The 25,730-nt window shown below is 35.2% G+C and overlaps 1 protein-coding gene across 2 annotated transcripts in view; it reads right to left on the bottom strand.

Moving 5' to 3' along the window:
• mroh1 (maestro heat-like repeat family member 1) overlaps positions 1 to 25,730 on the bottom strand; it is a 69,670-nt gene that overhangs the window by 6,400 nt on the left and 37,540 nt on the right. Inside the window, exons 19-41 of one of the 2 annotated variants that reach the window (XM_056474679.1) lie at positions 25,381 to 25,488; positions 23,775 to 23,894; positions 21,914 to 22,036; positions 21,588 to 21,734; positions 19,596 to 19,622; positions 18,872 to 18,994; positions 16,000 to 16,079; positions 15,726 to 15,864; positions 15,518 to 15,613; positions 15,327 to 15,431; positions 12,524 to 12,659; positions 12,272 to 12,384; positions 10,905 to 11,057; positions 10,428 to 10,582; positions 10,161 to 10,326; positions 8,136 to 8,341; positions 5,872 to 6,009; positions 5,480 to 5,594; positions 3,265 to 3,411; positions 2,787 to 2,975; positions 1,753 to 1,902; positions 1,509 to 1,643; positions 1,082 to 1,184 (exon numbers count right to left, since the gene is read on the bottom strand). In XM_056474679.1, the coding sequence (XP_056330654.1) occupies positions 1,082 to 1,184; positions 1,509 to 1,643; positions 1,753 to 1,902; positions 2,787 to 2,975; positions 3,265 to 3,411; positions 5,480 to 5,594; positions 5,872 to 6,009; positions 8,136 to 8,341; positions 10,161 to 10,326; positions 10,428 to 10,582; positions 10,905 to 11,057; positions 12,272 to 12,384; positions 12,524 to 12,659; positions 15,327 to 15,431; positions 15,518 to 15,613; positions 15,726 to 15,864; positions 16,000 to 16,079; positions 18,872 to 18,994; positions 19,596 to 19,622; positions 21,588 to 21,734; positions 21,914 to 22,036; positions 23,775 to 23,894; positions 25,381 to 25,488 (2,974 nt within the window). The remainder of the gene's footprint in view (positions 1 to 1,081; positions 1,185 to 1,508; positions 1,644 to 1,752; positions 1,903 to 2,786; positions 2,976 to 3,264; positions 3,412 to 5,479; positions 5,595 to 5,871; positions 6,010 to 8,135; positions 8,342 to 10,160; positions 10,327 to 10,427; positions 10,583 to 10,904; positions 11,058 to 12,271; positions 12,385 to 12,523; positions 12,660 to 15,326; positions 15,432 to 15,517; positions 15,614 to 15,725; positions 15,865 to 15,999; positions 16,080 to 18,871; positions 18,995 to 19,595; positions 19,623 to 21,587; positions 21,735 to 21,913; positions 22,037 to 23,774; positions 23,895 to 25,380; positions 25,489 to 25,730) is intronic. The other variant, XM_056474681.1, reaches the window with a different exon arrangement.

Here is a 25,730-nt window from a genome sequence, read left to right as displayed (position 1 = left end):
AACAAAAAATAAGACTTACTCTAGAGGAATAAATGATTAAAAATATTATGAATAGTGTTGCCAGATAAAGCTAATGTTTTCCAGCCCAAAAGCTGTTCAAAACTTGCCCAAATGCACAAAAAAAGCCCAAAATATTAGATTAATATTTTATTTTATTTTAAATGATTTAAATCGAAATTAACCTAGTTACTTTAACTGTCATAATTTTTGACCATACAGCAACCAGCACCAGCACTCACAGCATAACCGGATCACATCGAAACACTGCCCCCTCTCACCCACACAACTACTTCATGTTGTGTAGATTACACTAGAGTATAATTTTTGAAAGTAAAAATTCTTTTGGAATTCTTTTGGACATAATTAGGTGCTGCTTGTCAATCAGACAACGCTTCTATGTTTGTTTTTGCCGTCAATTGCAGAAAAGATTTATCAATAAAAGTGTCATGATAAAACATTGTGAGTTTAACTGCAGGTGCTATGAGTGAAATTTTGATAAAACTTTCCTTCACCTCCTGTTGCGGGTGGGGCGACGCAGTTTGCGCTATGCACTGGTCACTACTAACTGGATGGATTAGAAGCACACAGTTATGTCTTATATAAAATTTAAGTTTCAAAACCGGCCAAATTCTGTTAACCCACCAATGCCATTTTATACTCGCACAATTAAATTCAAAACCTCAAAATCTGGCAACACTGACTGTGAAAATGTCCATACTCTATTAAATATTACTTAAGAAATATTTGAAAAAGAATGAATATTTCACAGGAGGGCAAATCATTTTGCCCTAAACTGTATTTGTGAATCAAATTTAAATACTCTCCTCCCTTAAATTGTGTCATTTTGAGAAAACACCAACAAATAAATATAAAGGTCTGCTGTAAAAATAATGCTTCACTCCGTGTCTTCAATAAATCTTGATAGTACTTTACTAAAGCCTAAAGAGGGTTTGAGTTGGTGCAAATGGTTAGTAAATATGGTCCTTTATATGATTATGAGTCCAAGACAACTATTCAATAAAGCACACTAATGGAAAATATTTGCATACTAAACACTTAATTAATTTAAAACATGCTTTACCAATAAACATGGCAGCACTGGCTCTGATTTCAGCCCAGTTACTCTTGAAGAACTGAACCACTGTGATGTGGTAAAAGTTCAGCATGCCTGGGAAATCTTGGATCTGTGGGAAAACGCATGATAATTATTGTCATATGCATATCAGTAGCAACCAGTGAAGTATTAACATTCTGTTAGTCCCTGTTTCATAAAGTAAAACCGCTGAAATCATCAAAACACTGAGTGTATATATATATATATATATATATATATATATATATATATATATATATATATATATATATATATATATATATATATATATATATATATAAACACAACAGAAAGCAATGCTACTGTGACAAAGAGCAGTGATTATAATAATCTTCAGAACTCATAAGAATGTGGTTAGAATCAGATGAACAGAAAGGACTGAGAAATTGCATACCAGATATTTGGTGAGGTCATTAATAAACTCTCCATAATGCAGACCCTTCTCCTCAAGAAGATGATTCTGGAACATGGCTGAGATTTGCTCTGAACCTACGACCGGAGCACATATACGCATTGCATATTTGCATGCCTGGGGGGAACAAACACACACACTCAGCTTTTTACATGACATCAACTACAACTGGCTTTCAACATTGACAGCTATTAGCACAAAAGTAATGTATGGACTGAACACCGACCTTCACCACATGAGGGTTGGGATCACTGAGGTGCAACAGCAGGCTGACCAGAACATTGTGGATCTGGTCTTTAAAGACTGGTTCACCCGAGCCAAACTTCGAGAGGTTCCCCAGCAGCATGATGGAAGCACATCGGATCTCATCGTTCTCCTGAAAGCAAATGACAAAGAAGTTTTATTATATATATATTTTATTATATTTTAGACATTATATTTTAGACATAATATTACTAATAATACGTATAGGGTTTTTTACACTTCTTTATAAAACTGTCAGTAACTACATGTGTTCTACTTTTTATCAAATGCTGACGGTCAACAAATAAAAGATGTACGTATATATATATAAATATATATTTTGTTTGCGTTAACTAACATTATATAGTGTTATAGCATTCTATACTATATCAATACTCTATGCTGTATAAAATACATTAAAGAATAAGTGATCGCATTCAAATATATTTAAAATTATTTTAACTTAGTGGTTTAAAGGATAGTGTAACAGTGTTTAAAATGATAATGAATTAGTATTTTGGGTCTGAGCTACATCTGTTGTTATACTACTATACAACTGTTGTTGTATTGAATGACATATTATTAGGTGTCTTCTGTGAATCATGATAAAACTGTATGCTTGTCATTATTTTTTAAAATTCTGTTCATAAAAATGATGTTAATTTAAACAGGGTTCAAGTAATCACTTACAATAACTGGTAAAATGTTTTGGGAAAATAAATAAAAGAAAATTTTTATTGTATTTTTATATTTTTTATTATTTTAATTTAATTTAATTTTACTTTTTAAAAATAAAAAATATTATTATTATTATTATTATTATTATTATTATTATTATTATTATTATTGAAATTAAATGTTATTATTAAAAGATGGAATTTTTTATGTCGTTTTAACCAATAATGCATTTGAGATTATCTTCTATTATCCACTGAAGAATTAATAACATTTTTGCAGCTACGTAACTTAGGTTTAGATTGTTGTGTATTACTGTATGCCCTCCCTCAACACACTCACATTCTCCAGAAAGGGTTTAATCTTCATGAAGATGTACACCACCAGCAGATTGACGTTCTTTTGGTCCAGGTAAAGCAGTATCTTGGACATCCCTGACATGGCCTCTAGTGTGATGAGTTTTCCTGGATCATCTTTCTCTTCCATTCCTGAACTCATGGCTGCTAACAGCTCTTTTGCATACTTGTTCACCTGAAAAAACAACAAACATGCAGAGAGAGAACACAACATATAATTTGATGCTTAACAATGTTATCAAACATCACTTGACTATAGATAGACAAAATTAAATGCAAGGAACAGGGTGCGTCAGGGAGTCATAAGCAAACAACACTGTGGACTTTAAGGCAGCAGTTGTTAGAAGTTACTTTCTTGCCGATAGTTAATGTTGCTGATGTTGTCAAGAATCACTCCCAAAAAAAAATCAATGGCAACTCCTCATCCAGTGAGTGTTTTTAGATGTCCAGCGGAGTGTCTGTACCTTTTCAGGTGAGCCCACAGCGATGTTGCCCAGGCCTCGGACCGCCAGCATGCGGACTGTACCACAGGTATCGGTGATTCTTTCCATCATGTTGTTCATCAGCATGTCCAGAATCATCAGTTCAGTCACCACGTGGTGGTTCAGCAGCTTGAAAGAATGAATAAATAAATAAACATATTGATTTCTAATGCAAAACTATGTACACACTAAAATGAGAGTAAATAAGTTACTGTAAAAAAACTGTTCATTCTTTATTTCTAATTCATTGTTTATTTATTTATATATACACATACATTTAGTGCCAACTGCACATGAAGTCACACTTTTCCACTGCATGGTACAACTCAGTTCGGTATGGCTCACTTTTGGGGATTTTCTACTGTGCTGTGTCTATACACTCACAGGCCACTTTATTAGGTACACCTGTCCAACTGCTCATTAATGCAAATTTATAATCAGCCAATGACATGGCAGCAACTCAATGCATTTAGGCATGTAGACATGATCAAGACAATCTGCTGCAGTTCAAACCAAACATCAGAATAGGGAAGAAAAGTGATCTAAGTGACTTTGAACATTGAATGGTTGCTGGTGCCAGATGGGCTGGTCTGAGTATTTCAGAAACTGCTGATCTACTGAGATTTTTATGCACAACCATATCTAGGGTCTACAGACAACTGTCCGGAAAAGAAAAAAATATGCAGTGAGTGGCAGTTCTGTGGGCACAAATGCCTTGCTGATGACGGAGGTCAGAGGAGAATGGCCAGACTGGTTCCAGCTGATAGAAAGGCAACAGTAACTCAAATAACCACTCGTTACAACCGAGGTATGCAGAAGAGCATCTCTGAATGCGCAACAGGTCGAACCTTGAGGCGGATAGGCTACAGCAGCAGAAGACCACACCGGGTGCCACTCCTGTCAGCTAAGAACAGGAAACTGAGGCTACAATTCGCAAAGGCTCACCAAAATTGCACAATAAAAGACTGGTAAAAACGTTGCCTGGTCTGTTGAGTCTCGATTTCTGCTGCAAAATTCGTCTGGTAGGGTCAGAATTTAGCGTGAAGAACTTGAAAGCATGGATCCATCATGCCTTGTATCAATGGTTCAGGCTGGTGGTGGTGTAATGGTGTGGGGGATATTTTCTTGGCACACTTTGGGCCCATTAGTAACAATTGAGCACGGTGTCAACGCCACAGCCTACCTGAGTATTGTTGCTGACCATGTCCATTCCTTTATGACCACAGTGTCCCCATCTTCTGATGGCTACTTCCAGCAGGATAACGTGCCATGTCATAAACCATGAATCATCTCAGACTGGTTTCACTGTACTCAAGTGGCCTCCACAGTCACCAGATCTAAATCCAATAGAGCACCTTTGGGATGTGGTGGAACGGGAGATTCGCATCAGGGATGTGCAGCTGACAAATCTGCAGCAACTGCATGATGCTATCATGTCAATATGGACCAAAATCCTTGATGAATATTTCCAGTACCTTGTTGTATCTATGCCACGAACAATTAAGGCAGTTCTGTTACTAAACATGACATGTACACACTCCTGATCATAAATTGGTGAGAGGAAATCGTCACAACCAATGTCATTGGATTTGCAACACAAGATGTCAAAACTGCTATATTTAATTAGTCAGCAGTCACTTGTGTATTGTTGGTTCGCAGGACTAAACCATTTTTATACCACTGCATAAAAAAGAAACCTAAAATGGCATCTTGTAGTCAGAAGAAAAGGTCCAGATGTTCCTCTTGTTGGCATCTTGCGATGAAAATATTTTTCAGGATGTCACACACAGCAGTAGAGGTACTTCAACTACTCTATAGTAATAGTCCCATCCACTTTAAATGGTACTAAATTGCAGTGGAAATGCAAACTCAGCCTAGCAAAACCGAACCCAAGCAAGCCGAGCTGTGCTAAACTATAGCAGAAACAGAAAAGTGTGGAGAAGTGGAAAAGAAGAAGCGAATCTAGAGCAAAATGAATACGTTTTCATATAACCATTGTAAAATATAAATATATTCTGATTTAATATGCACATGATAACACTTCAGAAATCCCTTTTGCTCAAATTTTTAATTTAATTATTTATGTTCTTATTTTTACAAATTGATATTTACACAAATTGTTCAATTCAATGTTAAAACACACCAAAAAAATCTGAGGGGACCATTTAAATCACATAACAAAATATAATTTTCTCACCTCAGAAAAGAAGGCTGTGACTGTGATCCTCTGGCACTCATAAATATTACAGAGAGAAGGGCACAGACTCTCCACAATGGCAGGCAGTCTTGGACCAGCATGCTTTGCCATCGCTCTAACAGAAAGAATAGCTCCTTTAAAACGTGGCATTACAGAAAAAAACACACTTGACTTGTTAGCTGCTAACTTTAACTTTTATGGTTCCGACCCTGAAAACATCCCCAAATTATTTGCCGTATGTGATCCAACAGCTTGAAAATGACACACGGTGCTCCTAAAACATTTGTGTCTTCAAGAGCAATTCCGCTGTCAATTCTGCTTGTCTCCTTTACCAAAGAAAACAATCAACAGTCCAAGAGCAGTGATGTGTGACGGAGGACAGGTGTGTATACCTGGAGAGCAGAGTGACTCCTGTTGTGTGCTGCTGCGGGTCCTTCATCTTGTCCCAAGCTCCCTCCTGATCTAATGGTTTGACGACAGCGTCCAGCTGAGCTCGAGCCAGCAGGACCCGCAGAGCCTCCACTGCCACCCTGACAAATGAAAGACAAAACACAGATGACTTATTAACTCCAAACTCACCTGGTACTTCATTTATATACACCATGGTAGTACCGGATTGGATCTACTTTTGACTTCACAAATTCTTCTATTACTCTCTGTACATCATCCCTTGTAACTACACTGCAGTTACAAGGAATGAGGCCAAGATGGATCCATGCTTTCACACTGTTTATGGCAAATAATCTAAAATCTAGACTCATTGCAGCAGGAAATCTTTTTTTCAATCATTTATTGAGCAATGTTGGTGAGCTTTGTGATTTGTAGACTGCTGTTGTAGCTCATCTGCTTCAAGTTTAAATGTGTTCAGAAATGCTTTTCTGCAGACCTCAATTGAATTGATTGGATATTTGTGTTATTATTGCCTTCCTGTCAGCTCCAAACAGTCAGGCCATTCTCCTCAGACCTCTAATGCCAACAACAGAAATTTTATATTAAGTAAATAAACTCTATCCCCCAGTTTCACAGACAAGACTTAAAGGGTTGGTCCACTACGATATCATATTTTAAACTTTAGTTGATGTGTAATGTAGATGTGTGAACATAAACAACATCTCTGAATGTAATACACTCAAAGTTCAATGCAAAGCGAGACATTGGCTTTTACAGAGTTAGCTTAGCAAAGCCTACAGTGAACAAAGCTTGGGGACTACAAAAAAATACACCTGGGCATGTGAGATCACAAACGCTTCAGGTTATGCGCATTCATTAGGCGCATACACCCCACGCAGCAAAGGGCCATGGCTAAAGGCGCTGTAATGCTGTAATGTAACAGAGAAAGCTAAAATACCGCTCAAAAGCTGCTATTGCCACAAAGCTTGTTCTGTTTCTGTATTTGGGCTTCCAAAGGACACGGCACAAAGAGAGATGAGCTTACAATATAATTTTAATTTTGTTCCAGAAAATTACAAAAAAAAATATATATATATATATAGCTAGCATTTGACAAAGGAGTGCTTCCAGAATGGCTGGATTCAGCTAAAAACTCCTCCAACCATAATAGACGAAGCTGTGGATTGTGAGCCACAACCTGCAAGTATTCCATTTGTTAAAATTGATCTATTACATGCATAGTTTCTAGCTTTAACTGTTTGTTGTAGCGAGGACATAAACATGGATGTAACCAACGAAAAATGCTGTTTGCCACCGTTGACAATTTAGCTACAAAAACCCTGCGTTCTACATCTCAAATAACAAACACGCAAAAGATATGTGAGCATTTCATATCACTTACACATGCTTATTCCAAACATATGTGAATAACACTTGTCAGATTTTATTTTAGAGAGCAGGCATGAGGTTCAGCTGTATCCTCTGTGTCATTTTCTGTTTAATCCAGGATCAAACTGATACGGCTAACAGCTACACTGACTGACAGTGTTTACACAGCGCAAAAGTGCGTGCTTGTAGGGGTGTAAATCACATCACATTATGTTAGCTGACTAATCAGAGCCTTGAGGGCAGGCCTTTTGGAGGAACTAGAAAATATGACAGCCGTTTTTATGTTAGCTAAGGAGCTGTATATAATCAAAGTAAGATTTATGAAAAATAACTTGATTTTCTACGAATGAAGCATGAGCACACGTTGCTTTGCATTTTATAAACACAAACAAGCCTTAAAAATACACTCTGGACCACCACTTTAAGGCTAGTCTCAGACCAAATGGCATTTTTCAACAATCTTAACAAAAAATACCCTGCACAAACACATTAAAATTTGTCCGTGTTTTTTTTTCTAATATGCTTTTCTGGGAAATTATAAAAAGGTGCTTAAATATCCTAATTTAACTGAGGCCTTGTTCTGGCTTAAGGTCTGTAAGCTAACGCCTTTATCTGACAACATTTTGTTAAACCTCCTCACTTGTAGCTCTCTTGTCTACTCCCTTTGCACATTAAGCAATTATTAACTCTTAAATCTATATATTGTTCATTAATTTATATATTTATCAAGAAACTATGTAGTAAAAACAAACAAAAGTAAACCTCAAGTTCAATCACTTTAGTTGTCTACATAAGAGCTCATAAAAAGACAGAACAATAAACTTGATTAATCTGTTAGAAATTTCAAAATTCTGAATTATGTATTTATGCCACTCACCCACACACATCAAAATTGATCACACTGTTTTTGTTGGTTGTTTTGCGGTCTGAAATGATGCTGTTGCTGTTGAGATCTTTCGGTAGCTGAACTCCCACACTGGAGCCCAAGCGCACCAGAAGAGCACTGAAGAGCTTCGGAAACAAGTGTGCCACAGCATCAGCTGACTGACCATTCAGCATCATCTCACGCAGGGCACAAGTCATCTACAAAACAGAGAATAAAAATCAGTAACTATTAATTGGCAAACAGGAGAATTCCTTTTTTATTCCACATGAATGCATACACAGACAGAAAGTAAATACATTTATATATCACAAAATTCTTCCATTTCATACAATGGTTGTTCTTATGAACTTTCTATTAATCAAACCACGTTTCCACAAACACATCAAGCAGAGCAACTCTTTTTAACATTGCTAAAAACTCTTTTTACCACAGATTCTTGAGGACCAAGTCAGCATATCGGAATGATTTCTGAAGGATTGTGCAACACTGACGACTGGAGTACAGTAAAAAATAAAATGTTAAATCAGGCTAAAACAGAAAGTTAGAGGTTATTTTAAATAGTTATAAAATTTAAAAACATTACTGTTTTAATGGGGTATTTTTTTCTAAAAAAATGCAACCTTGGTGAAGAGACATCTTTGGAAACATTGATAAAAACTCACTGACCCAATTATGTGCCCTTAAGTTGTTCAAAATCTTAATGAATGTGTTTTTGTGATAAACTTGTAAACAGACATTTGACAATAGCCACTGACTTCTGTAGTAGCACTGATATGTTTTTGTCTTGATGATGACAATATGTAGAATTCAGGGCAGCCAATGGCCACGTTTTAAATAAAAACGTTTAAAGGCCGAAATAAGATGCGAATCTTTTGGCCGTTTCGCTTGGCAGATTTTCTTTTTTTCTCACTTGATTTAAAAAAAAAATGCAACCGTTATGTAATCAGATACAGAAAATTGCTTAAATTACATAATTAAATACAGAATTTGCTTTAATTAAACATTTATTGAAAAACAAAAGGCTGACCAATCAGTGCAATATAATAGACACCTTGCAGATTGATCGAATTTCGCTATGTAATCACAAGTAAAAAATGCACAAATTAAAAATAAACATTTCACAAAAAAAGACTTATGGTATATTATAAAATTATGATAAAATATAGAAAAAAATTAAGGTATATTTTGTATGGGAACCCATTTGGTAGGGAAATGGAGATTTTCCATATGATTAGATGATTGATTTGAATAAACAGTATAAATCTACAATAACCTCTATAAAAATAAATAAATAAATAAATAAATAGCTTATTCAAAATATCTTCTTTTGTAATGGATAAAATAAATAAAAAAACACTCATTTAGGCCAGGGAAAAAAAGTGTAGTGTGAATTAAATGATGACCAAACTTGAACATTTTTGAGTGAACCTTCTCCTTAATAAATAAATAAATGAAAGAAGCTTAAATGTTTAGCACTATTTCATAACTAATGGAACATTAAAGAATCAAGCATTTAACTGCTTCCAATAGCAGATTAATTTTAACAACCTATGACTGTCAATAGCATTGTGCAAAAAGATAGAGTGGTGCTCACTGCAGAGCCACTTGGGCAGAGCTGAGCTCCAGCAAGGGGGAGCTTGAGCTCCAGCTCCTCCTTCCTTGCACTTCTTCTACGAGTGATGTCACTGGGGGTTGGGGTTAGGCGTGGGGTGGGTGTACGCATTACAACAGTTTACAAGAGGAGGAGCGAGAGCTCAAGCTCCCCCTCACTGGAGCTCAAATGGCTCTGCAGCGAGCAGTGTCTCAAAAGATTTCATGATGAAAAGTTCCTCTTTAGTAAAATATCTAAATCCTTCTTCACAATGCTGCATTTTACACATCCATTTTAACATTATTTGTTGTGATTCTGTTGATATCTCCCTCAGTGAAGACAGAAAAATTATATAATGCTAAATAATTGACACACTGTGCCTGAAGTGTTTGGTGTTTTAAAAAGGCTGTATATATAAAACTTACAGCCAGTGGATGACTTGTAGCAACTTTGGTCAACCCGGGCCTCAACATAGACTCCTTCTTATCTACATAGGGAACCATGACATTGAGCTTCTCGATAATCATCTCCATGATTTGTAGGGCCAGAGTGCTGTCCGCTCCCAGAGCCATCCACATCTCACAGCTCCAGCTGAAAAGAACACACATAAACACATCATCATTATTAGTATGCTTGGGACACATGACAGACAATGAATGCCATGCACATAAGCACGCACGGATGGTAATCACCTGTCGTATGGTAGTGGGTAGGCGACGAGCGTGTTGACCACAGTTTGCAGATGCTGTGTGGCGAGGATGAGGATGGACTGACCAATGGCCACCTTCACCTGCTCTTCTCCAATCACCTGCAGCCGGTTGTGCAACACTTCTAGCATTTCTGGCACCTGACAAAGAGTCAAAGACACAGGAAGTGAAAACTGACAAGATAGAAAATAATTACTGTTTCATTGAACATGAAAACTGGAGCATGAAAAGTTCTGGTCAGCGAAAAAATACAGTGTGAAAACGGCATTTTCATTTTCATCCGAAAGAGAAAAATGGAGTCAAAACAACAGAACTGGAGATTTGTATGTAGTATATAGCCAAAAGAAATTTCAATAAAGAGCTACTGTATGTTCACTTGTATAATAAATACTGACTGATGTAAGAATGTTTGCAGATACAAAAATGTTTAATTTCCCAGAATCTGATGAAACTGTAATGTACCAGATCCTGCAGGCCAGCGCCTCGGTTCTTCAGTAATGTGTTGAGGATCACACTGGAAGCTCTGGAACAGTTGGATTGAGAGTCCACCAAACCATCAAACAGCATAAACAGCAGGGTGCTCAACTGCTGCTGGGGTAAACGCTTACTGATGATCTAAAACACAAGAGAGATGAAGCAAAACAGGCTATTTCAGAAAGAGAGATGCTGCAATGGCATAGTTCACCCAAAATAAAATTCCATCCTCATTTATTCACCCTCCCCTTGTTCCAAATCTATTTAAGCTTCTCCCTTAGATTAAACACAAAAGACGTTTTTGAAGAATGTTAGAAATCAGTAGGCATTGAATTCTATAGTATTGATGGATAGCAATGGCTACCAATTTCCAAAATTCTGTGTTCAACAGAAATAAGAGACCGTTCACACAGAACACGTTGTTCTGTTCCATTACGCTACTTTTCTGTTGTTTTTTTAATGTAAACATGTGTTTGATGGACATGTGTGACCGTTATGCTCATGCAGGGGCGGATTAAACCAATAAGCGAAGTAAGCAGCCGCTTAGGGCCCCAGGAAATTTGGGGGTCCCCAATAAATACCTAGAAGTATTGTATGATAACAAATTAAATTTTAACATAATTATTACATATACACAAATGTGTCTTACTACCCCAATCATGGAGGAGTCCAGCAGTCCAATCACGTAAAGATTTAGTTTAAAAAACAATTTATTATTTTTAATTTATTCTTTTATTTTGTTGTTGTGAATTCATTTTAAGAAAAAAAATCCTTTAAAATGTAGAGATTTCATTAAGAATGAACATGGAAAAGGGGATTCAGTGATATAGGAAAGAAAACTGGAAAATAAATAAATAAATAATTTATAAAACTGCAAATAGCCCCATGGCTGGAACTGCTTAGAGCCCCCAAATCACTAAATCCGCAAATGCTCATGTCTTACATCTTTTGTAGAATTTTTTTAGATGCTGTGTCAAGTTGAAAGAACTTTCACAAGGAGCGCATCTCAACACTGTCAGTTTCATAGCAGTGGACCAATCAGAAGAGCTCGGATATGGGCAACCATTGCAACAGTTTTGTTTACAGGTGCTCTGTGGCTGTGTCCGGATACTGTCAGTTTTCACAGCAGTGGACCAGTCAGAAGAGCTCGGAATTCTGTATCCTGTGCTTTTTTTTTCAAACTATCCGCATGTTTTTAGAAGCAAAGACGCAATCAGCGTGAATAAGCCCTAAAAAGCTCATAAACATTTGGAACTACTTGAGTAAACATTTTTTTTTATGTGTGAACTACCATTGACATATTACATAAACAATAGTTCTTAAGGAGAACATTATATTACATCAAGTCATTTTACCTTAGTCAGCTCGGAACAGGTTTTATATAAGACGGAATGGTCAGGATTGCTAAGCTTCTCACGAACATCTAACAGAGCCTCAACTGAATCATCTTTGTAGTCCAGTGAGAAACCTGTTAGACAGAGAAAAACAGGCATTTCCAGCATCACATAACATTGTAAACAACTTTATATTGACACAGTGTCAATCTGAAGCCTACTGTATGTTAGGTCATTCAAAAGTGAGCTGTGTTTTGATAATCCAGCGAGTACCTTCATAGCGCAGCTGAATGTACATCAGGCTATAGATGCAGTCTATTGCTGCCCGCCGAACCTCAGGGTTTGGGTCTGTGCAGCGCGGGGCCAGGCGACCCACAAGAGCTCCCAGATTATGAAATGTCACTAGATTCTAGACACACAAGAGACAATGACAGAGATTTTAGATTTCATAAAACCTTTATTACAAAACACAATTCATACAAGCAAAATTAAATGAAGCATTAATCAACACAACTTATCTTTAATAAGACTACTGATAATTTTACAAAACAGTCTTTTCTTCGGCTTACTCACTTCGGTAACATTTACTTGAAGGGGGTGTTCATTAGACTGTCATGACACCTTTATAATCATAACATGACATGCTGTGAAAATGAAAATTTCACGCATACTTAGTTTTGTCATTTTAAAAGCAAAAACATCAGTTTGAAATGTCTTTGTTATGACAACTTGACATAACCAAATACATTACAACAAAGCCAATGATGTAAATTAGCCAATGATACTTAATGACAGTTGTCATAAGAATGCATAAAATCTTATTCCTATTCATGACATAACATTTTAGATCCCCCTTTAACAGAAAACGAGAACTTTGATTTGCTAAAAACGTGTTTGAATGTTGTATACGGGCTTCCAACTGCGGAGATAGAGTGAAAGAAGAAGCCTTGGATCCACAGCAGAGACAGGTCAGAATTAAATATAGATGTTTATGCAACCTTTTTAACGGCTGTACAAACCAATCCTTTGAAACCTAATTCATTTAAACTGTGTCAGGTCATTTATTGCTTAATAATAGTTTAAGTCAATAGAAATTCTAGACTTCATAGAATTACAAAACACTAAGCGGTTACATACACCTTGATCGATTGTTCCTTGTCATGTAAATTGATATTTTTGCATGACCAAGAATAAAATGATACAACTGACATTAATATTTCTGGTTCTTTTGATACTTAAAACCACAAATGAAAACCTTTAGAGAGAAACTCTCATTAAAACATTTAAGAGAGAGAGAGAGAGAGAGAGAGAGAGATCTATTAAGATTTTAACTACAGTACATTTGTTTCCCAAAGCACATATTTCATTAATCTGCGCCTTGAGGAAAATAAAAAAGATTTTAGGGAGAACAGAATAAATGATCCCACTTAACATTTCAGCTTGGGCAGAATAAGACTAATAGCTGTTTAATGTGAATGCTTTGCATCTAAAGGATGTGAGAGGATTTGCCAAGGTCTTGAATACACTGGTTGACAGTGTTCCGAGTACAGACTAACAAATAACTACAAACTCAAAGCACAAAGTAACAATTCACTTATACAATTTACATCATAAAGACTTTAATAAGTTTATGAAACATTAAATGTATCTAATCAATATTATTTATTTCCAAATTTTGGGATTACAGTTTAGTCAGACTACTTTTCATTTAATCTGTGCCAGCCAGAAACTATGCATGTACATTTTCAGTGGCCTTATTTTTCATAAATCACAGCTATGGGTCACTTTTTTTGTTTTAAAAAGGTTTTACAAATCTGACTACACCACGTACACCTCAATTCAGTTCTTAAACCACATAACTCTGCCCAATCTTTATCTCAAATTAAGTGCCACACACACAGTTAGTACGATCTCTGTGTGTGTCTTTACTCAAGAAACAGTCTTAGGAGTGCCTAAGACTCATTCAATCATTTATTTTCCTTCGGCTTAGTCTCTTATTTATCAGGGGTCACCACAGCGGAATGAACCGCCAACTATTCCGGCATATGTATATGTATGTATACACAGCGGATGCCCTTTCAGCCGCAGCCTGGTACTGGAAAACACGCACACACGCTCACATTCACAACCGCCACTTTTTGTTTACCCAATTCACTTATACCACGTCTTTGGACTGTGGAGGAAACTGGAGAACAATCCACATGAACATGAGGAGAACTAGCAAACTCCACACAGAAATGCCTCCGGGCCCAGCGACCTTCTTGCTGTGAGACGAGAGCTAACCCATGAGCCACCATGCCGCCCATGCCTTAGTCTAGTATTTGCAATTTACTGTAGTCAAATAATATTTGCAAAGTTTTTGGATAAATGTATTTAAGAACTACAGCATCTACATTGGTATAATAGTAAAACTTAATAAAACTGCATAAATTATTGCATATTCAGACATGCTTATATTCATTTTTTTTGGACAAAAAAATACTTTTTTTTAAATTCAGAAAGCAATATATAAATATAAAAATACAGTATTCACTAACAAAGTTAAATGTGCACTGTAAAAAAATAATGCTAGTAACCGATTTTGGTTGCAATAATACTGTATTATTTTAAAATGCACTGTAAATTAACTATTACAATTGTCCTGTATGGCTGTTCATTCCACTGTGGCGACCCCTGATGAATAAAGGGACTACGCTGAAGGAAAATGAGTGAATGAATTGTGCTGTAAAACTACAATGCACTTGTACATATTACCAGTAATTCTGTAAAAATTGTCAGTAATACTGTAAAATTTACAAGGGCACTGTAAATTAATAATTACAACAGTGCTGTAAAACGACAGCACAACAGTAATTGTTAGTTTACACTGCACAAATTTGACAGTATTACTGACAACCATATTATTAACAGTATTACAGCTTTTTTTTTACAGATCAGCCTATGTTATTAGTTATCTGTTATTGAGGAAAATATGCTTTGGAATGCCATGATTGACAAATCAAAATTCTAGACACAACAGCATTCCATAGTGCCTTGTAATAATAGCATATTGTACCATCTCCACACAGGTCTTTACCTTGACACTGAGATTGTCCAAGTAAAATTGCAGTAAGTGTGCGGTGGTCTTTACTGCTCTCTCCCTCTCGTGGTCTTGTCCCGAGCTCAGCCAGCTCTCTATATGCTGAGAAAAAGCCAAGGCACTCAATAAACCAGATTTAAACAAAAGCACTACAAAATGGCACATAACTTTTACACGTTTTCCTTTACCTTGAACACAGCCTGCAGACCGTCAGGGTTCAGATCTCTGGCTAACACATTCCTCAGCAATTCATGAAGAGCGTTAAAAGTGTCTGAATATAAGACCTGAGGGGGGGAAAAGTACTGCAGTGAAAAACATGCTTTATATTTAAAGCGTACAGGAGACAGCAGGAAAAGTTCCAAGGGATGCGCATAAACATTTATATTTAATTCTGACCTCTCTCTGCTGTGGATCCAAGGCTTCTTCTTCTTTCACTCTATCTGGAGTGTCCGCAGTTGGAAGCCCGTATACACCATTCAAACACGTTTTTAGCAAATCAAAGTTCTCGTTTTCTGTTAAAGGGGGATCTAAGTTTCTGAAGGTTAGAGTTAAGTATTTAACAAACTGCGAGCATTAGAATGACACAGGTTTTACGTTTAAAAATAGCAGAGATGAGCACAATAAAGATTAAAAATAGCACATATGAAGCAGATCAAGAATGTCAGGATACATAAGGTTGGCACACGTGGTCAAAACAAGATAGCGAACGGGAGTCCGCATGACTTCTGGTGGTTCAGCTTTGATGAAATCCTGCAGGAAAATAAGAGATAATGTCAATCAAGTCACATGATGTCTTGTTCATCAATATATTTGTTCAAATGAAACAGGTCTGTATGTATACATCTGCTGCGTAAAACATATGCTGGATAAGTTGGTGGTTCATTCCGCTGTGGAGACTTCAGATTAATAAAGGGATTAAGCCAAAATAAAATGAATGAATGAGACATGAAGGATTACTGGTCTTTTGGTTTTGATTGCTTGTATTGTCTGATTTGTCTTACAATCGACTAACAGCATTTATTACTAACACTTCATTTTATTTTCAACTGTTTTAGATCTATGTATTTAAAACATTGCTTTTACATTTCTACTAATAACACTTCTCCAAAAAAAATTAAATAAATGTGAGCTAAATCAATTACACTCCATACACTTATTATTTTCCACTTACTCTCTTTTTAAGATGACTTCTTTTAAATTATTTATTATTTAATATATTAATTGACTTTTTCAACTAACTCTTCTACCATTTATTCCCATATTATTTTTGTTATTTAACATATCATTTTCTTTTTTCCTCTCTTTAATCCATCCTTTCCAAACTCAAAACATACTAAAGATTTAGAGATCTGCATTTCATCCATTTCACCATAACTACATGTACATTTAATCTCATTGATTGTGCTTTTGTTTTATCTTGTCTTGTTTGTTGTTATACCTGATGTGTAACAACATGTGTGTATGCACAACCATTTTCTCCTATTGTACACTGTTTTTTCTTCTTCTTTTCTTATGTTATAATTTGTCCAAAATGAAAGGCAAAAAAAAAAAAAAAAAAAAACACACTATTTTATATTCTACACATTGTTGTCTGTTTATGCCTTTCATCACTTCTTTTGTCCTCATTTGTAAGTTACTTTGGAAAAAAACACCTGCCACATGATGAAAAGGTAATGATCTTTAAGTAAATTTATCTTCCTTTAAATTAAAATAGTTTTTTTAGATGTTAGCATCAGTGTGTTAGTTTAAAACATATCTACATTATAAGCTAGTGTGCACCAAAGCGAAAATAGAAACATCCAAAGCTTGCAGCTTTTCACATATCTGAAATGTCCGGCCCCTTTTAAGTCGCTTCCCATTTGCTTTTCATTTGATGCACTTGGATCAACCAGTCTCAAACAGACTGTTTTTTTTTTTTTTTTAAAGGGGAGGAGCTACTGTCCCACCCTCTCTTTGTTTCAGATGAAATTACAAATGCGCATTTCCAGTTATTTCATTGGACCTTTAAAGTCAGCGTTAACCAGAAGTTCCTGAGACTTTTCTTTCAGTATGTTGATGTACTTCCAACTGAAACTGTATACTGCTCTACAAAGGTAAATGACCTTTTACGGTTAGAGTGTTGAATTGAGAAAAATTACTTCAAAGATTTTTTTTGTTGCCCAGACTTAACTTAGAGTTATAGATAGGACATTGGAAAATTGGCAATTACATGTTTTAGTAATGACATTTATCTACATAAAAAAAATCTTGAGCTCAAACTTGACCTTTGACCCCTATTTTGAAGTTACTGCATTGAATTCTTTACCTTTATTATTTTATAAATGAATAATGTTTCAAATAAAAATAATAAAAAGAAAAATATGCAACTATAGTAAAAATTAAGTTATCCATGTATTAGCTAAAACCGCCAATAGGTGGCGGTAAGGCATTGTCTTAAGACATTTACACAGTAACAAAGAAACGGTTGGATTTATGAATAGGTCAATGAATCGACACTCACAATTAATTAAAACAAAAAAATTATTCATATAATTCAATAACCCAGTCTAGCCTAAAGAATGAACTGACCGATGTGTCACCAGCAGGTTGGAGTAATGATCAATATTCTTGTGGATTAAACATCTCTGTGGAAATTAATTGCAGTGGATTTTATTGGGTAACAAGAAAAGCTAGGAAATGGTTTTAACTGTGAACTGTACTGATTTTATGTGTGATCATGCTACAATGCTAACATTGTCATGGCATTCCAGTTAACTAACTTGGTGCAAGTAGTCAATAGCCTTCGACTGCACTGAGTGAGAAATATTAATTATGAAGAAAAAAAAAACTGATTATTTAAGATATTTTTTGCTCGCAATTTATAGTCTTTGCTTGTTTAGGTGCTTCATATTTAGCAGATTGTTAGCCTATTTATGATAGTAAGTATGACAGTAAAACAAAGGCAGAATATTGCAACTCCAGGCTGCTCACAGTAACTTCATATTGACACGCAGCTGAACAAAGGCAGAGAACCGTAACTTAATTGGAGCATATCAAAACCAAGTCAAAGAGCGGTAACTGGTGTTACGGTGTTCTGCCTTGATTTCGCTTGGACTTTTGGAAGTCACAGTTAAGAAGAGGCATTATTTTCTTGAAAAAAAACAATGATATTGACTCAAGATACTGATCCACATGGTAAAGGAGGTCTTCATTGTCCCAAAAATAGCAATAAATCATTTTCATCAGAAAACTAAGTTACGGTCTTTTGCCTTTGCACAGCAAAATAATGAGTAAGGGGCGGGGCTTCGATTTTACACATCATTCCCTCATAGTAAACTAATAGTAAGAGGGGTGTGGTTAAGAATATTGCAAATGAAGCCTTCAAGTTGACGTCAACAGAGAAGTACCGCCACTCCAAACACAAAAGCACATGATCAGACTTTGAAGATTACTAAAACAGAAGATTAACGTGAAAGAATTAACTGTTTATCCAAGAATAACAATGTGTGCTAGCAAAATAAACATAGTAAATTTTGATTTCACACAGACTTTAAACCTCTTACCGTCATAACGCCCATCAGCTCATGTTTTCGAGTGAACATGAAGCCCTGTTTACGAACACTGTTGCTGATGGCCTTGGCAATGAGCCCGACACTATGAATGAGACTGAGCTTCATAGTCAGGTCCTTTGACGTGCCCATGTACATAAATACACACAAGAACACAGAAAAAAGACAAAAAGCATACACTCAAAGTGTGCTTGACAAAACTGTGACATCCTGCAAGTCATTCAAACAGCAAAACCAAATCAATCAACCTAGAATTAGAGAACAATCACACCCAGCATGCTCATCATAGACAAATATGTAAACGTAGTTCTATAAGGGATTAAAATGACAATGTAGAACAATATAATTGTGATTCGATAGAAAAAGAGTTGAACTGATAAACCAAGCCACCTACAGAAAAGCCAGAAAACCAAGAATCTGAAGGTTATCATGTTAGTGAGCACTTTTTGAGCTTCTAAAAAAACAGTAAACTTATATTTACTAGTTTGAAATGTCATCCTTATATTAACCTCTATCAACAGACCTTATAAAAACATAGATCTGGCTTTAAAAAAACAGTGATAAAAAGATACCTAGGTGGTTTATGCATTTTTCTGAGAAGCTCAAAAGGTTATGCTGTAAAGTTTTTGATTGCGGCATCAAGACTGAAGAGAAAGTGAGTTAAGTTTAAAAGTCAAAGATAAGAGAAGGTCCTTATAAACAGTTTCCTTCACGGTACCTTGGTCTCTACTTTAATTCCCAGAACCTGTTTAACAATGAAAGTAATGATGCAATGTAATTCAACAAACATAAAAGAGAATTTATTACATTTAACAATATTCAGCAAGCTGTGATTGTGCAAAATTTGTGGTCCAGCTTTATATTAAGTGGGCTTAATTAATATGTACTTTTTAATGTGTAATATTTAATTTGTACTCTACTGCTTAGGTACAGTAATATGTACTTAAATAATTGATTTAGCACAATGCACTTTTTTGTACATGCATGTTTTTAAAATTGCATCTATATTTTAAAAATGATCTGCATGTAACAACATCTGTAATTAATATTGGTAAATATATTTATAATTAGGGATGTCCAGATCCGATCACATGATCAGAAATCTGGCCCAATCACGCAGTTTCAGACTCTATCAAAACCAGACGTCACATCCAGATCATTATGTAAATATATATATATATATATATATATATATATATATATATATATATATATATATATATATATATATATATATATATATATATATATATATATATATATATATATATATATATATATATATATATATATATACACATATACACACATATACACACATTTATTCTCAATATACCTTAACAAATCTATAGTTATGCGGTGGCACAGAGTTAGACCTCTTTCTTCTTGAAGCGGAAAGGGCGAGAATGTCTGTGGTCTGGAGGTATTATAAAGTTGATGACAACAACATTGCCACAGCAAACTGTGAGATATGTAAACTTGGGACTGCCTGCCGGGTATTTTAAGTTGAGGTGCTATTTGTTTTCACATTAGATTTTTTTTATATTTACTTTTGAGAAGAACGTATGTTATTTATTGTTTGATTGTTGAAGCTACTTCACAGAAGTGCTCTGTTTGTTAACAGAGTTGTTGAATGTTAAAATAGGGTAAATTAAATAAAAAAGGAACATCCTGCATCTGTTTCTTTACTCTTCTTTTTTCTTTTTTTATGTAATACAAAATCAAATGACTCGGACTTAAGAGCAAAAAAACCTGATCGGGACATCCCTATTTATAATTACACCTTAACCCACCTTTAAACCTACCACCAAACATGTCCCTTACCCGTATCCCACTTCAATAGCACCAGTATTGTACAGTACAGTATCAACACAATTAGTTCACAAACAGTTAAGGGCACTTAAAATAAAGTGGCACCAACTTTGCTATACAAATTATTAATTATATGTCCCTTCAGATTCTGTATGTACAATGTGATAAAATGCAAATACCTATAGTCTTTCATATATAAAACATCTTACTCTAGTGAATTCAGTGACAAACTCCTAAAATCTACAGCAAAAAAGAGCTAAACTTTGATATTTAAATTTGAAGTGCAGAAAACAAAATGAGTTACATGGTTCCCTAACAGTGAAATGATTTTAATTGTGCTATTACATTATGAATATTGATGAGACATGATTCAGCACTCATAGAGAATTAATGATCCTTGTCATTAAAAATCATTTAGATCAAACTGTCATAACCGCAGCCTCAAAAGCAGCCGAGTGAATCTCGTCAACAATACACTAGGACATTCAGAGGACTTATTTAAAGCACCTCACAGCAGCAACACATCATTTTTTCACTTTTGTGCCTCGCTGCTGCAACAAACAACAAGAAATGATTAATGTATTATTTCTGATCAAATAAATGAGCTGTTCATCTAGCATAATGGAACTACGGAGGCATGACCGTTTCAATGTTTCCAAAAAGAAAAAAGAAAACTCTGAATGCAAATGCAAGCTGACTCGTCAATATGTTTGATCCACTTTCCCAGATGAACGAGATTGTAGATTATAAATGTTTACATCAGCTAAAAGTTACTTTTGTCAACTTAAAGGATTACACTAACATACTGACTAAATGAGACAAACCTCAAAGGAATAAATAAACAACCTTTTAGAATTTATAAATGTCGACAGGCAAACAAAAAAAAGCTGTGTTTTACCTTAGTGTTGAAGTTCTTGGAGATGTTTTGGAGAATGTCACTATCAATGCGAGTGAGTAGTTGATCTTCTGGAGCGTGTAACGCAACATAGCCATAACACAAAATGAGTGTGCTCTTCATTTTCTCCACATCAACATCATTTTTATCCTGAAGGACAAAAGAGCGACAAATCACATGTAGAATTGCAAGTGATATATTATAATTACTTAATATTTGCACTACAAACAACTGTATATACAAAAAAAAACATGCATTTCAAACTAAATTAAGAAATGAGATCTTTTTTTGTTAGCATTACGCAAACAGCACAATGAAACTTGTCCTACTTTGAGAAGACCAAATATCCCTGAGGCTTTCCTGAATGCATCAGACTTCCCAAACTCCTCCAGTTTCTCCAGAGTGCCGTCCAGATGGCTGCTGGCACACAGCCCGATTCCCATGGCAACACCCTGCCAACCAATTTTCACCTGTTACTTCCAGTATCTTAAATGAGCTTTTAAATAGCTAAACAAAAACTTTAGGATCAATTTTGCATCACATTAAAGATTCAAGACACTCTCGAGTTTTGACAGATTTGTGTGTGTTGAACATCAGTTAGGACAACGTTAGCACCTGTCAGTTTTAATTATGTTGAACTATTTTGAGCTGTTGTCAGATAATTTCATCTTGCAGGCTTAAAATAATTATCCTATGAATAGACCCTGCTTCTGAATTATTCATGAGAGCATGTGCTTTCTGAAGGCAAGGCAGACCTATCAAATTGTGAGACCCAATGACTGGGTGAGACCACGTCTGCGCATGGCAAGCAGTATTTAGCCATTCAAGAAGGGTCGTAACGTTATGTGTTTGTTTCCATGATTCACAGGGTTCTGTCAGGGCTGCAAGCATTTTTGTAGGGAGAGCTGTACGAGAATTGGAGAATGGCGAGCTTTGTCTTTTATGAGCTGAGATTGTTACCATTCAGACACATCGCCTATATCTGTGCTGCTGTGTTCGCCTGTGTTTAAAATCCTCCAGATTATTATATATTTATATAATTTAAAAAATGTTAACAAATTTTATATATTTATAACCACCTGAGAGAATATTGGGGGTCGAGAGCGACTAGCATTGTTACTTTGGGGGTGACAGGATTTTTTCCAACCCCATCAGTCAAACGAAGATTCGTGAGGTCTTAAAATGCTTCTGAAATTACCGATGCTTTAAATAGCTTTAGTCATGTGACCTGGGTGTTTCAAATCACCTTTGTCACGTCACCTGGGTGTTTCGGATCATGGTTCGGTGCAGTGTTTCGAAATACTTGTCAGCCATCCCTACATTTTTTGCCTGTTGACGCTGATTTTTGGATTGTCCCTCAAATGTAGTTGTTTGTTTTGTAAATAGTTTGTAAATAGTGTATATAACATTGGGATAGTAAGGAGTCTGATGGCAGTTTATTTGTAAAACCTTTTTATCTCTGTTTTGGTGTTAGGTAGTTAGGGTAGTTTAATTGTATTTTCATTTCTTTTATTTTGAACAGGTAAAGTACAAGTTCAAAATAAAGACATATAAGACATATTTTGGCCTTTTCAGCTGCTGAATTCAAACCACAATAAATTTTGATGTCATATTTTCTTTGTCCTGTCTTTCATGCTGTGCACCTTCCCTAAAATCCTCCATTGGCTGTATACTCCATTCGCCGAATTTACTTTGCTCATTTAGAGAACTTAGAAATGTATTAGCAAAGGGTTGTCAGTACAGACTGGTCATTTCAGTTTTTCTTTGAATAAATTCATTTAAGCTTGCAGTTTTGATGTTTTACATGTGTATTTTTACATTTTTATTGTGGAGTAAGGGGCATTTTAAATACATATTTACTCAAGAGTGCTTATAATGTTTGTATTTTTTTAAATATTTAGATGTGACTTGTATACCAGATGTGACTGTTGTTGTTTTTTTTTCTCCCAATAATGCAATTTTTGAACTGGTTTTATATGCGGTCAGTTGCAACTTGTTTCTAGAAAATATGGGGGGCAGTTTGGTTTATTTTCCTAATATTTGGTTTAGTGTGTGGTAAAAGAGGTGACCTATGAAATTATTTAGTCATGCTGTCATGCATTAGCAAGCTGTTTGACTCTCAGAACAACTCTCATTGTGCCTATATGAACTTGTGAAGTGTTTATTGTACAAGCCCTCAGAGCCATGTACCGTTCTCTCCACTGCATCATTGTGACGAGTGTTAATCAGGATCTCCTGCAGCTGTTTCCTGACCAGCTCTTTATTATAGCACTGCTGGAGAATCACACCGACACACCTATACAAAAAACTCTGACAAATAGAAGAGGAGACAAACAGAGTTTATCAGAATAAGCAAGGGCATAAAGTAAAGTTCACAATCAACTGCTTATTTAGTTTGAGCAAACAGTGATGTTCATTAAAGAGATGAACATTTTATCACCATTTACATTATGAATTTCTTCCTTGTGCTAAAGACAAAACAAGATATTCAGAAGAATGTTGGATAAAAGCAGACATTGTAAAGAAATATAAAGTAATTGTTTAACGAGTGCGGATCATGACCATTTGAATTATGCTGTTTACAAGATTAACGCAGTCAACTTTACATACTGCAAAAGTGCAGTGCACACTTCACTACTGAACTAAAAGCAGCCATTTACATAAATAGCAGGAACAAAAATACTACAAAAGTCAATAGCTGCCTTCATACCTTCCTTTGTGTTCAACAGAAAAAAAAGAAACTCAAACAAGTCTGAAATAATTGGAGGATAAAAAAAAATCATGGCACAGTATTCAGTAATTTTTTGGTTTAACTATATCTTTAAGTATGCTATACTGTGTATGCAAACCAGAACTATATTCCTGATGTACATATTTGTATTAATTTTATTCTCAAACAAGTTGTTACAACAGAAGCATTCAATGCTTCAATACCAGGAAACTGTTTACTCAAAGGGCACCTACAGTATGATGAAAATCAACTTTTGGCAGAACTGTGTGTAGGTATAGTCAGGGCTGGATTAAGAACACATTGGGCCCTCTTTTTATTACATTTTTTTAATTTAATATATATAGTAGTTGTTATTCTTCTTATTATTGTTATTATTATTATTATTATTATTATTATTATTATTATTATAAATAATAATAATAATCAGATAATAATAATAATAATAATAATAATAATTTACTAATTCATATTATTATCTAATTTTTCACCATTTGATTGATATTTGATTATTATATAATTTTTTCTATTTTATTAAAATGGGCCTGCAAGTAGGCTATACAAAATTAAGTAATAACATAATACTCCATTCCCCCACCCCCAGTCTTTATTTCACTTGATCATAAGCATGATAATGGGTATTTTGAGCTGAAACGTTACAGACACATACTGTAGACACAAAAGATGTATCTTAAATCTTGAGAAAGGGATAAAATAGGTGCCCTTTAAATAGTTCTTTTACAAATGAAGGGAAATATTTCACCATAAAAGAAAAATTTACTGACCATTTACTCACCCTCAAGTGGTGAAAAATACTATGGAAATTAATGGCTACCAGTTTCTTAAAAGAAAGCTTTGAACAGACGAAAGAAATTTAAACTTGTCTGAAATGTGAGGGGCGAGTACAGGATGATGACAGAATTTTGCAACAGCTGGAATCACAATGATGAACATTTATCTGAGTAAATGTGCAGCCCAACAGAAACATAAAATAGTCAGACTGATCTCTTTGTGCCATTAAAAAATGATTTATAATACAAAGAGTCACAGACGGATTTGTAAACTGACCTTCTCCTCCAGAGAGTTGTTGTAGGTAGGAAGGTATCGTGTGGCTTCTACTGCAAGCTGACTGGTCCACTTGCTGTCGTCAATGGTTGCCAGAGTTTTAGACAGGAGCTTCAGAATTTACAAGCAGAAGGCACAATCCGATCAATAACTATCAGCATATTTGGACAAGAGGATGTACTGTATAAATGGTGCTCCAGTCAATGTTTCACTTTTACCTAAGCCCACATTATAATTTAGATTTTTATATGTTGCATTAAGTGCATTTGACATCACTTTTAAAACAGTCTGTGCAATACAGCCATTTCCAACTGTGTGCAATAAATTTACAAGTGCACTATTGCATAACTTAA

Source organism: Danio aesculapii, chromosome 16, assembly GCF_903798145.1.
Source record: "Danio aesculapii chromosome 16, fDanAes4.1, whole genome shotgun sequence".
Lineage (NCBI taxonomy): Eukaryota > Metazoa > Chordata > Actinopteri > Cypriniformes > Danionidae > Danio > Danio aesculapii.
This window is presented reverse-complemented; position numbering and strand designations above follow the sequence as displayed.